Genomic DNA, 13,304 nt, shown 5'->3' with positions numbered 1-13,304 from the left:
TACCTGGAGAGTGGAGATTAAATCAAAATCAACTCTCAGCTTCTGGCCCTCTTTTCTGGTAATGAGGCCCCTAAAGGAAAAAAATACTTTCAGAACCTAAGAAAGATATAAAGAACACTTTTTGGCAAACCAGCAGAAAATGATGTCATCAATGTAGGTATCCTTCCAAAACAAGGAAAAATATGAATATTTAAACAGCTCTGTATTTCTTAAAGATTGCCCTAAACTAAAGCACTATGATCTAGGATACTGTACACCTCTTTGCAGACATCATTAACTCTTCCTAAAGAGAACGGTCCAGGCTGCAGATTAAGTGTGGTTTTAACAGACCCTCGGCTTCACATCTGGCCATCCCTTTCCTGCAGGCTAGTGGTGGACAGATTCATAGCTCACTAGCACCACCATCAGAGGGGAAGTCAAGTAAAAATAATCACCCAGGGGAACTCAGTCATTAAGCATCTGCCTTTGGCTCAGGTCACGATCCCAAGGTCCTGGGAGCAAGCCCCGCATCGGGCTTCTTGCTTGTTGGGAAGTCTGCTTCTCCCTCCCCCATTCCCCCTGCTTGTGTTCCCTCTCCTGCTGTGTCTCTCTCTGTCAAAAATAAAATAAAATAAAATAAAATCTAAATAATAATAATAATCACCCAAACTAGCCCCTACACTTATTCATGAATTCAAAAGTCACCAGTAGCACAAGATGTAAAAATAGTCTTCAACATTACAATTAGCCACACTGATCTCAAGTAAATTAGATAGTTACGAAGTACTTATAGTAACAACCACCACAAAATATTTCCAAGCCATCAGATTTAACATGACTGCTCAAGATCTGCCTTGCCTCTACCCAAGAGCATGACAGTGGGCTCCTCCTTATTAAATCTACCCTGATTCACAGGTACAACCCAAAGAAATGGTTACCTGGGCACAGTGATGTGACTGCAAGCATGATCTGTGTGCCAGTCACACAAATTATGACACAGTGGGTTTAAGGGGTTGGGGGGGAGTGGAATTGCTGGCCACCCTGCTAAACTTGTTTCCTTGTTCCCAGAGCACCAAGCTGTTCAGTTAAAAGCGCATTTCCTGTCCCCCATGCTGGCGATGGCCACGGAACTATTCATCATGTAATGTCCTCCCTGATGGATGTGAACACTTGGGCATCACTTGGTTAAAAGGAGATCCCTTCTTTGGCCTTTAGCTCTCCCCCTTTCCCAGTGCCTAGACTTCAACTTACCCTTCAGTTATTCAGATGATCAATGCCCTGGCTGGGGCAGAGCAACACCATCGGAGAACCATGTGGTCACCTCACTGTCTACCTGGAGTGCCTACCTTGAGCTATTAATGTCACAGAGATGCAGGACAATGGGTTACTGCTGATTCTTTGTTTAGACTCTCTAGCCTTTCCCCACCTACACGCTTGTCCATCTCAGACATACATTCTGCCAGTCCCCGCATTGCCACATGGGGAACATGGCAGGCTGGCCCGTCTGCACACAGCTGCTGTTCCCCAGGTCTATACCACATCACCATGGCATGAGATTCTCTTGCAACAATGTGATGGAAAATATCAGTATCTTCGTCCAAAGTACCCTGCTCTGGTGTCTAACCAGCTAAAGAGCCTTCTTGGTTAGCCTAGACAAGGCCTCCATGCATTCTTAAATTATTCTCAACCCAACAGACCCATTTCTTTTGTTACAGATGGATGGTAAAATACAGCTGTTGAGATACATGCGTCTTAATCCTTCACTTCTTTCTTTACCTGTCTGTTGAAATCTTCTTCGTTCTCCATCCACATGTACTCTGCAAATGGGTTTTCCTTCTCATCGTGCCCATTTAATCCCTGATCCTCTTTGGATTTCACATTAGGTGATGTATTTGCTACACTGGATCCATTCATTATGACAGAACCTAAACAGAACCAAAAGAAAGGATCAAGGAAATGAAAACCTGGAACATCCAGATTCTTCCAGAAGCTTATGAAGTTCTAAGTCAAAGTTCTAACTATAGATGAACAGAAACTATTGGTCTGTAACTATTAGAAAACTAACCATATTCTGCAGTTATCAACTATACAGATGTAGAATTCTTAAGAGTTAAAAGAAAAAAAAAATGTCCAGGCTCAGTTAGCCATCCTAGGCAAGTGGGAGGAGGAGATCTTTTCAAGTCCATGTTTTGCAGGTTCTAGAACCTAATCAGGGTCACATGGCCTCCTTAATGGTAAGGAATAGGTAGAGGAAATGCATTCTTTTTTTTTTTTTTAAGACTTTATTTGACATAGAGAGACATGGGAAGAGAGAGAGAGAGAGAACACAAGCAGGGGGAGTGGGGGAGGGAGAAACAGGCTTCCTGCCAAGCAGGGAGCCTGATGTGGGGCTGGATCCCAGGACCCCGGGATCATGACCTGAGCCAGAGGCAGACACTTAACAACTGAGCCACCCAGGTGCCCCAAGGAAATGCATTCTTAATGAACACTGTGAGTGACTGCCCCTTATTCTGATTCTCAAGCTGTTTTTCTATAAAATATATTTCAAAAAATAATACATGTTCATTGTATTGATAAACAAAAAGGAGAAAATTAAGGTTACCAGACTGAATCAACTACTCAGAGTTAAAAACTAATAACAATGTAGTGTATATAACCTTTCTGACTTCCCCTATGTGCATGCAGACACATGGACACACACACACACACACACACACACACACACACATATCCCCCCAAGCATCCATCCTTAAGAGTATGGATGCTCTATCATTTGCCTTTTCTCATTTCTGTGTTCATACCACCATACTGTCTTTTGGAGTATTTCCAATGTTTCCATGTCATAAAGAGTAGATGAACTTCTCATGTTCATCTTTTTTAATGTTTTCCTTAGGATACTCCTAGAAACTGAACTGCTATATTGGAAACTATGTTTGCTTTTTTTTAAGGCTCTTGATTTATTACCACACTGCTATGAGAATTTAAATTCCCACCAGTAGGATATCAGTGCCTATTCCTCTGCACTGAGTATTATTATCTTTTAAATCATTGCCAATCTCCTAAGAGAAAAATTGTCGTATATGGTTTACATTTCCATTTCTGTGATTTTTACCAAGACTGAACATTTTGAGATATACTTACAGGTCATTTGAGTTCTTATCTTGTCACTTTTCCGCTGAAGTATTTTGACCATTTTTCTATCAGGATATATATCTTTTCTTTATCTGCTATAAGGACTTTTATTATATTTGTCGCAATTTTTATTTTTCATAAAAGAACTTACAAATTAAAAATACTATTATTTGTTTTGTTTGCTTAATTTTTTGATGGCAGTTTCTGCTGGCCTTAATTTCTGTCTATATCTTGTATGAGTGTCTGCCTACCTATTGTCTTTTTACAGTACATATATGCTTTTTAAATTGCTTACACTTGGCTTCCAAATTCACACTGATGTGTTTGCTATCATCTGGAATGTGTCTTTTTTCTGTTCTTGATTTAAATCTTAACCATTCTTCAAAAATCACTGTAGTCTTTACTCACTGCTTTCCTCCTCTATGTTCCTGTACCTGCGAGCTTGGAGTTCATACTACTTAACTACTCTGTTTCATAACTCAAAATAATGAAACCCTGCTTCATAATTCAAAATTGCATAATTTTTCTCTTTCCACTTAGATTTTTGACTTGTGAAAAGCAAGATGGAGGTTTATAATCTCAATCTCAATTCCATCTCTTCCTCTCTCCTCCTTGGGGCATCTTTAAGTTTTCTTTAACAATTTTTTTCCTCACTCATTTCCATCTTGGCAACATTCATGAAAAAGTCTTCTTTCTCTGCTTCTGGGTACACTAAAAAATTACTGCTTACTCCCCCTTAAAGTTCTTTCAATTTCCTAACCTGTTATGAACATTAGAAAATCCAATCTTCTTAAAAGACAAGGTAGGAAAAAAAAAAAGACAAGGTAGAATTGTGATGAGTGAAGAATTAGATGAAAAACCAACTCATTGATATTTCAAAAAGAATTTCATTTATTGACAAAACCCATTTAATTCACTACTGGTTTAAATAGGGCATACCTATTATAAAACATATTGGTTTAACACATTTTAAAGATTTTTTTTTTTTTTTATTTGACAGAGAGAAATCACAAGTAAGCAGAGAGGCAGGCAGAGAGAGAGGAGGAAGCAGGCTCCCTGCCGAGCAGAAAGCCCGATGTGGGGCTCGAACCCAGGACCTGGGATCATGACCTGAGCCGAAGGCAGCGGCTTAACCCACTGAGCCACCCAGGTGCCCCTGGTTTAACACATTTTAAATAGAGACAAAAGAAATCAATGATTACTCCAAATACTGCTATATAATAATAATTCTATAAGCCTAAAGAAGGTAGGAAACCAGTTCTTTAATTTTACTACCTCCATTTGCAACATAACGATGACAGAAGCAAGTCTGCTCTAAATGCCAGGGCAACTGCATGACTAAGTAGGGTATACTTAAGCCCAGAGACTCTTAAAGGACCTGACCCTTGCTGGGTAGCAGGTTAAACAGAATTATATCTCCAAAGACTCATTTGGCAGTTGGTCACAACCAGCACAGCGATTTCTCCCCATCAGTATGGAAATCACCCAGAGACAACCAGTACTCAGTTTTCTAAAATATCTGCCTTTGCCTGAAAAAGAAATCCTAAGTGCACATGACCACAGGGAAAAGAGAAGGCAGACAAACAAAGCATAGAATAACCCATCTAATTCCAGAGTTGAGGTGGAGTGCCGAGAGCAAGCCACAGGATGCTGTCGTTCATGAGAAAGAGAATGGAAATATACCATAATCCCAATATGGGGATGTTACCCAATTTAAAGCAAACACTTGGGAGAAGTTGAAAACACTGAGATATGGGGCTGTTAATACCAGGAAAGTGGTTCTCAGCAGGCTATATACAATGTTGATGTGCAGTTTATACCATTCTACCTGTGTTTTCTATACAATTGGAAAGCTTAGGTTACCCTAAATAGGAGCAATCCAACAACTTAATTTGTATAATGTTTAACAATTTATTATTTTTTTAAGATTTTATTTATTTGTCAAAGACACAAAGAGAGTGAGTACAAGCAGGGGAAGGGGCAAGCAGAGGGAGAAGCAGGCTTCTTGCTGAGCAAGGAGCCTGATGTCACACTCGATCCCAGGACCCTGGGAGCATGACCTGAGCAGAAGGCAGATGCTTAACTAACTGAGCTACCCAGGTGTCCCTAGTACTTTCGTATCTACACTCTGACTTCAGGTACGTAATCTGTCCAACTTCATTCTAAACAAAACAAAAACATCAAGCTAGTGCTATATGAAGACCAAAGAGGGTACCAGATTCAAGGGTTAAGCAACTTGAGTTGCTGAGTTAGCTCAATAATAACATGGGTTTGTGGGCCCACTGGGTGACAATGCACTGGTGTTTAACGTGCCCCTTAGACTTTAGTAGTGGAGTGAGAATGGGGAGCTTTTGCTGGATAGTGGTAACTCCTAAGTAAGACATTTGGGGAATGCCTTCCAACTCAGGGAAAACACCAGGTAAGACAGGACCACTGCTCATAACTTCCCTGAATTTCCCGCCTCAAGAGTTTCATGTAACATTCTCTTCCTGTTCCCAGCTCCTCTCTAGGTTCACCACCCACTACACCTGCCCTCTAAGTACCCAGCATTTTCCTAACTATCCTATTTTGACCTTTGATGTTCATTATTTCACTTGATCTTCACCCACATCAAAGTATATTATGTGTCATCCTAGTGTAGTGGAGCCAAAGAAAATACCCTCAAAGGTTCCAAAGATGGGGGAAATGCCTGGGTACATAAGTAGGATCACAAATCAGAATGGCTGCCATGTTGTCAGCTATGTTATGGAGAGGCCCACGTGACAAGGAATTGAATCCTGTTAACAACCATGTGAGTGAGCTTAGTTCATCTTTCCCCAGTCAAGGCTTCAGATGAGACAACCATCCCAAGTGACAACTTGACTGGAACTTCGTAAGAGGCTCTGAGGTAGAAGCATACCCAGCTAAGCTGCTCCCAGATTCCTGACCCACAAAAACTGTGAGAGAATAAATGTTTGCTGTTTTAACCTGCTAAGCTTTGCAGTAAGTTGTCACATGGCAATAAACACAGGCATTCGATAAACAATGACAACTAGTTCCACCACATGAACCATCAGTTGTCACTTCTTTCCTCTTATCTATCTAGAGAACAGGTGTGCAGTTTGAAGTAGGTCATGGCTTGAGAAGTTCCTCAAGAATTAAACATCAACAACAGATGAAATAGTTTACATCTGGCGTGCCTTTCTATTACATTATGAAATCTGAGAACTATTTGAAATTTATTCCCACCTCTACCTCAGTTTCTCTCTTACTTGGCAAACATCCTGAAAATGAAAAATAAGACTTGTCATTTGGATTAAGATGGGAAAGGATGTAGCTGGCAGAGAGTCAAAATAGGGGTGCTAAAGCCTGCTAGGCATTTATTTGATTTAGCACTTTATGGGGATCAAGGGCTCCTGTCTAAAATATTGGGCTTGAAATAGGGGCCTCAGTTCCCAACTATAAAGAACTTTGGGACTTTTAATGTGCCTAGGACATCTACAATACATGCTTCATCAGTTTAACACTTTGAATACCCACAGCTCTTAAATCCAATGTGCTCATACTAGAAACTAGCTATTCTTTGAACCTGAGATTTTTTTCAGAAGGTATAAACCTGGATTGTGCCTATGATAACAGCTTGACTCTGAAAAATACTTGGTACTTTTGGCTGAATTATCTGGAAAAAGTCTATTGAGCAATTGCTATAAAAACTAGTCTCTACTATTCTGTTTCCTACAGTTTTGTGAACTTTGTTCAGTCTGGTTAATACCATTTTTAAATTAAATATTGTGAATAACAGTTTAAAATGTTATTTTAGTTTAAATATGTGGTACTAGATTCCGGTTTGGTCCATTCTCAGTTACATCTTAGCAACTCAGGTCATTAGGCGCACTTATTCATTAATATCAGGTGCCTATTTACCCTAGACATTGTGCTTGACTGGTGCTTTGACAGTGTAAATAGTCCTTGCCCTGGTGGTATTCACATTCTGTCAGGAAAGAGACAAATAATTAAGGGTAATTATGACCCATGTCATAAAAGTCAAAGTAAATCTAGAAAACAATGGGGATGGTGGGAGGGACCTAATCAAGTCTGAGAGTGGGGGGATGGTTAGCAAAGGTTTCCCTGAGCAAACAACACTTTTTTCGATACCTAAAGAACATAAGTTAGCTAGCAATAGGGCGAAGAGGGTGTATGGGCCAAGTATAAGAACCCCAAGATGGGCCACTTTGGCATAAGGATTATTTTGAGATAAAAGCAGCTGAAACTCAGCAGATTCAGGAAAAGCTCTTTACCTCCCCCTCAGTTGCCTAAATTTACATTGGAAAGAAGAGACTGTACCAGGAAGAGAGCTACTAACAAAGATTCCTCTTTACCTAAGAAATTTTTCTGTATAAGAGGGCAACCTTTGTTTCTAAAATCTCTCTTCTCCCTATTGTGCTAAAGGTCTTCCTCCCCTTTGTATTCTCAGACTCTTACTCAGGATGTCATATAAGCTTCAAGTCACCCAACTGTCTTTGGAATTTCATGTCTGTGTGGATTCCCATATATATGAAACTAAATTTAATTTCACCTGTTTATCTGCCTCATGTGAATTTAATTCTTAGTCCAGCCAGAAGAACCTTGGGCCAAGGAAAATATCTTCCTGCCCAATGAGGAAAACACATGTGCAAAGATTCAGAGGCAGGAAGGAACTCTCAGGAAACACAAGAAGGTAGGGATGCATACAGTTGAATGGTCAAAGGAAGATGGAAAGGAAGAGAGATGAAGTTGCTAAAAGAGATGGGGCCAGATCATGCAGGACATAGAGGCTACATGAAAGATTTAAAATTTTATCTTAAAAGCAATAAAAGCCTTCAAAAAGGGTATCCAGCAGCAGAGTGATATGATTCAATTTATATTTTGAAACCACTCTGGCTACCATATGGAAAATGGATTGGCGAGACTGACAGTGGATAATGGGAGCTAATGCACTAATCCAGATGGAAAAATGGTGGCTGCTTAAGACTAAGGTAATGGCAGTAAGAAGAGAGTAGGCAGATTCTGAAACTACTGTAGGTTGTTTTTGGTGATGGACGTGGGGAGACAGAGTGAGGGAAATATCAAGGATAACTTTGGCACAAGCAACTAGATGGATGGTAATGTCATTCACTGAGCTAAGGAATTCTGTGGGAAGGGCAAACTTTTCTTGGGTGGTGATGAGGAGTGGGGGAATAAAAGGGGTGATGTGTTCTATTTTGGATATGTTAAATTTGTGAAGCCTCTGAAACACTCAAGTGACTATGTTTAGTAGGTTATCTATATGCATCAAGAATAGGAAAGGTCTGGCTAAATAAAGAAATTTGGAGTGGTTGTTTATATAAATGGTTATAGAAATCATGGGGTTAGAAGATATTACTTAGAGAGAAAGGGCAAAGTGAGATGAGAAGAGGATCCAAGACCCAGATCTGATGCATATGAACATTTTCAAAAGTCAGGTAGAGAAGGAGGAGAATACAGAAAAGGAAAGTGAGAAGAAGCCATAGAGTTAAGAAGGAAACCAGAAGAAGAGTATGGCATCAAAGGAATCAAAGGAAGATAGAACTCCATATAGTGAGTTGAATAGTAGCTCCCCAAAAGATATGTCCACATCCCAATCCCTAGAACCTGTGAGGCCACCTTATTTGAAAGAGGGTCTTTGTAGATGTGACTAAATAAAGAACACTGAGATAAGTACATCATCCTGGATTATTCCAGTAGGCCCTAAATCCAATGGCAAGTGTCCTTAAAGAAAAGCAGAGAAGAGAAGGAGGCAATATGACCATGGAGGTGGAGACTGGAGTGATGTGGCCACAAGTTAAGGAATGCCTATAGCCACCAGAAGCTAAAGAGGCAAAGAACAGATTTTCCCTCTCCGAAAGCCTCCAGAGGGAGTACAGTCTGGATGACACCTTGATTTTTTACTTCTGGCCTCCAGAACTGCAAGATAATACATTTATGTTGGTTTAAACTACCGGTTTGTGGTAATTTGTTGAAACAACCATAGGAAACTAATAAATCCAGTAATGTGAGTGTTTTGAAGGCTTCTGAAAGATCAAGAGGAAGGTGAGGAACATCCATAGAATTTAGGACCCTGGAAGTCTCTGATGACCTTAATGAGAGCAGTTTCCATGAATAGAAATAAGGAAGAAAGCTAAATGGAGGGCGTGTGAGTTGTATGTGACAGGAAGTATTTGATAACTCCTTCAAGGAGTCTAGCTGCTGAGGAAAGGGAAAGAAATGGACAGAAACTAGGGGGTGAGAGATCCCTGGAAACTATTTTCAATGACCAGGGAGTCTAGAGATTCTTTAAATGTTCATAGAAATGGTTTAGTGGAGAGGGAGAAGCTACAGAAACTGGAGAAAGAAGGAATGACTGATTGTGTAGGCCAGGAAGGGATACTTAACTGTTCATTTTTTGAATAATCAATACATTCCCTGATTCAAAATCTAAATGCCAAGGATTCTTAATTAGTAATAGATAGTTGCAAGATGAGCATGAAGACAGAGCTGAGAGAACAAGAGCATCAGGAAAGTGATTTTATCCATCACAAAGGCATATGAAACATCCTTCCTCCATGGCAGGATATTTTACTTCCCTGGTGGCAAGAATGCTTAGGCCCTTGTTGGGGGCCTAAAAAAAAATTTTTTTTTTACTATCAAGGTTCTTCTAACTGGTCTAGGAATCAAACTGACATGAGACAGATTAGCAGGAGAAAATCAAAAGTTTAACATATACACCTCTTGTAGAAATGGAAGAGACCCAGGAAAACTTATCAGTAACTCACTGAAATGGCTAAAGGCATCACCTTAAATACCACCTCCAGCTAAAGACAAAAGAAAATGTTGGCGGTGGAAAGTCAGTTATGGAAGTCTACAAGAAAAGCACAGTAAACAGGGATAAGGTTGTTATACAGATTTAAGTCTGCCTTAAGATTTAAGTCCATCCCTTCTCCATTAATAACAGTTCCCAGAGATTTAGAGTTATCCCCCTTCTTCCTGGTACTGAGGGAGACTACAACAAATAGAGATTTCCCTTAAAAAAGTAAATGTCTCTACTCAGTTTTCAGAGCTTCTTTTGGATCTGCAGTTTCTTAAACATAAACAGCTTGAAATAACTAAGATGCCAAAGGGCTATCTTGGGGTGACTAAACTTGCTCCCTTTCATCCCCCAAGTATAAGTCTCCCTACTTGCACAGTTGATGGATAAACCTACCAAACTCCAACTTTCTGGGTTTCTTTTTGTTTCCTCTTCTAATTTTTTGCAGGGTTGTGAGTGTATGTGAGTGTGTGTATTTTATTTTAAAGATACATAAGCAGTATAAGAAATAGTTTCATAAAGCCTTTTAAATTCACGTAGAACATGTTTTTGAATACCATGCATACTTTGCACTAAAATAATTTCTCTGTTTCCTTGTTCAACAAAGCCTTCTTTTACTAAGTAAATAAACCCATCAGCTTTTCTCCATTATTTGGTGGATGATCCAGGTGGAAAGAGCAGGATGAGTAGTTCAGCTTTTTTGGGGGAGTGAGGTGGGAAGAACATGTAGAATATGTACATGGTGGTTAAAAAACAGGTTCCAAGTCAACCTCTAATTAGAATGATCTTGTCCCTTCTATTTCCATTTCATTGTTCTTGGAGAAGCTGCACAAACTTTAACAAAAAATAAGTAAGTAGTCACCTTGCTAAGCTTTCCTATGCTGACCTCAATACATAAATGCTCCAATAGTTATCTCCCCTTTGATGCAAGAAAAGGGCTTACAAATAGAATGTCAATGTGCCTGTTAAGCATGCAGAAAATTTAACCTGCAATTAGAAGGTGACAAGATGCTTTCAAAAGCTTATTAGCATACTCAAACAGGATTAAGAATGCAGTCAGCAAATATCCAGAAGGCATATTCTTATTCAGTAGTTCTCAATCTCTATTCTTTTTCGGTAGTTCTCAATTTCTCTAGAATTCATTAGTTCTAAAGAACTACTGAATCTCTATCCAGTAGTTCTCAATCTCTAGTCTATACATTAGAGTCAGCTGGAAGCTTTCCTGCATCATACCTTTCAGATATTACAATTTATTAGGTCCTAGCCAACACCCAACATTTGTATTTTTGCCTGTTAACTGCCATAGGTTATTACAAGTATAGAAAGACTAAAGACTAAGAAGAATTCCTCCAATAAACTTGCAAATTCTATATAGAATAATCCAAATCCCAATTACCCTAATTCCTACCTCAGCAGCTCCCAAATTAGTGAATGCTCTTAAAAAAAAAAAAAACAAACAAACAAACGAAGAGCCCAAAAACACAGTCAAGTGAATTCATTTCTCTGAGAAGACCCATTTTTTTAACTACCAAGCATTTCCCTAATCAATTAATCGCCTAATTATTCATTTATTACATTTTTTTAAAAAGATTTTATTTATTTGTCAAAGAGAGAGGGAGAGAGAGCGAGCACAGGCAGACAGAATGGCAGGCAGAGGCAGAGGGAGAAGCAGGCTCCCCGCTGAGCAAGTAGCCCGATGCGGGACTCGATCCCAGGACGCTGGGATCACGACCTGAGCCGAAGGCAGCTGCTTAACCAACTGAGCCACCCAGGCGTCCCATCATTTATTACATTTTTAATCTGGCACCTATTAATGACCCACTAACTTCTAGAAACAATGCCTCAAGGATGCCTGTGATATTATCCTTCTGGAAATGTACGAAACAGATATAAAATGCACTCCATAAAACATTTAAACTCACTTCTAAGGTAGAATCAACAGACTTGCCTACCTACTTGCCTACATCAGTGGTAAGCTCTCTGTACCCCAGAGGTCTACCCTCAAGTTCTTCTTCCCCAGGTAAAGGCCATCAATTTTCTTCCCAGGATAACATCAAATGGTGGTCATCACAGGGACCCTGACTTCTCCATATCCAGCTCCAGATGGATATATGCTATTAATAGCGGAAACAATGCAAACTGAAGTCTTTAGCAGATTATGCTAATCGAAAACATTATTATGGGCAAATTATTACCTATGAAATAGGTGTAACTTTTCCCAATCACAAAATAAAGGACCTTAAATGTCTTAGACTAATCTGATGCCACTTTTTTTTTTTTAAAGATTTTATTTATTTATTTGACAGAGAGAAAGAGATCACAAGTAGAGAGGCAGGCAGAGAGAGAGGGGGAAGCAGGTTCCCAGCTGAGCAGAGAGCCCGATGTGGGGCTCGATCCCAGGACCCTGAGATCATGACCTGAGCTGAAGGCAGAGGCTTAACCCACTGAGCCACCCAGGTGCCCCCTGATGCCACTTTTACTTGACTTCTAAGTGCACAGTAATACAGAAATGCCACTGTAGAAACCTGAATACAATCTCTGCCCACAGTCTCTCCATACCTCCACCATTTCACATTTGATTATACCTATACTTGAGTGATTATTATTCATTTGTTTTGAGACCAATCTATTTATAACCTCAGAAGTTTCTTGAGGGCAAGAATCAAGTCTTTATAGCTTTTAGCATGCTTCTGTGTGCCCACCAGGTCCTCAATACATAATTTGTTGACTAAGTGCCATTTTCAGAGTGCTGTATTCTAAATCTCATTTCCTAGGAAGGGCTACCTTAGGGGAAGCCCTTAGGGGCTATGATCCGTGGTTGAGCATTCTTCATTGAGTGTTACAGATATTCCCCATAGCCAGTGACAACATAACTCAGGAATCTTGAGGTTAGATTACTCTTGAGGTGGAAAAAATTCTTATTTCTATTCTAGGAAGTATTTTTATATGTTCTTGTTTACTATTTTAGTATTTAGTAACACCAGGTGGCTATAATAGTCTCCTCATGAGTAGGCATAAAAGCTTGCCACAGTGCAATTATCTAAACTGGAAGAAATCCGTATCATGGATTCTCAATAGGTATCACCAAAAGGGACCACATGCTCATTTAATCTGATATATTTTTGGAAAAAAGGATTGTCTGCTCCAGCAAAGTGGGAAGAAAGGAGCCAACCACTCTAAACACATATCTAATGAGATTAAGAAAGCGGTCTTTACTGTAAGACTTTTCAGGAAAGGTACCATTTTGGGTGAGGAAAGTCCTTGAAAATTAATTTGGGGTAGGAGAGTCCTTGAAGGACCAGAGTAAGAAAACTGCTCCACAGGAGAGAGGGGAATGTTTCCCTAGGGGGGACTAAGGGGGACACAGTGCTGG

At 39.8% G+C, this 13,304-nt stretch overlaps 1 protein-coding gene across 3 annotated transcripts in view; it reads right to left on the bottom strand.

Moving 5' to 3' along the window:
- Positions 1-13,304, bottom strand: part of PAIP2B (poly(A) binding protein interacting protein 2B) — a 59,108-nt gene that overhangs the window by 6,902 nt on the left and 38,902 nt on the right. For 2 of the 3 annotated variants that reach the window (XM_047744999.1, XM_047744998.1), the window contains exon 2: positions 1,756-1,904. In XM_047744999.1, the coding sequence (XP_047600955.1) occupies positions 1,756-1,893 (138 nt within the window). In that variant the 5' untranslated portion in view covers positions 1,894-1,904. Of the gene's footprint in view, positions 1-3; positions 71-1,755; positions 1,905-13,304 lie in introns of those variants that run through there. The other variant, XM_047744997.1, reaches the window with a different exon arrangement.

This window comes from Lutra lutra, chromosome 9 (assembly GCF_902655055.1).
Source record: "Lutra lutra chromosome 9, mLutLut1.2, whole genome shotgun sequence".
In the NCBI taxonomy this organism is placed as follows: domain Eukaryota; kingdom Metazoa; phylum Chordata; class Mammalia; order Carnivora; family Mustelidae; genus Lutra; species Lutra lutra.
Note: the sequence above shows the minus strand (reverse complement) of the source record. Positions and strands in the feature narration are given on the sequence as shown.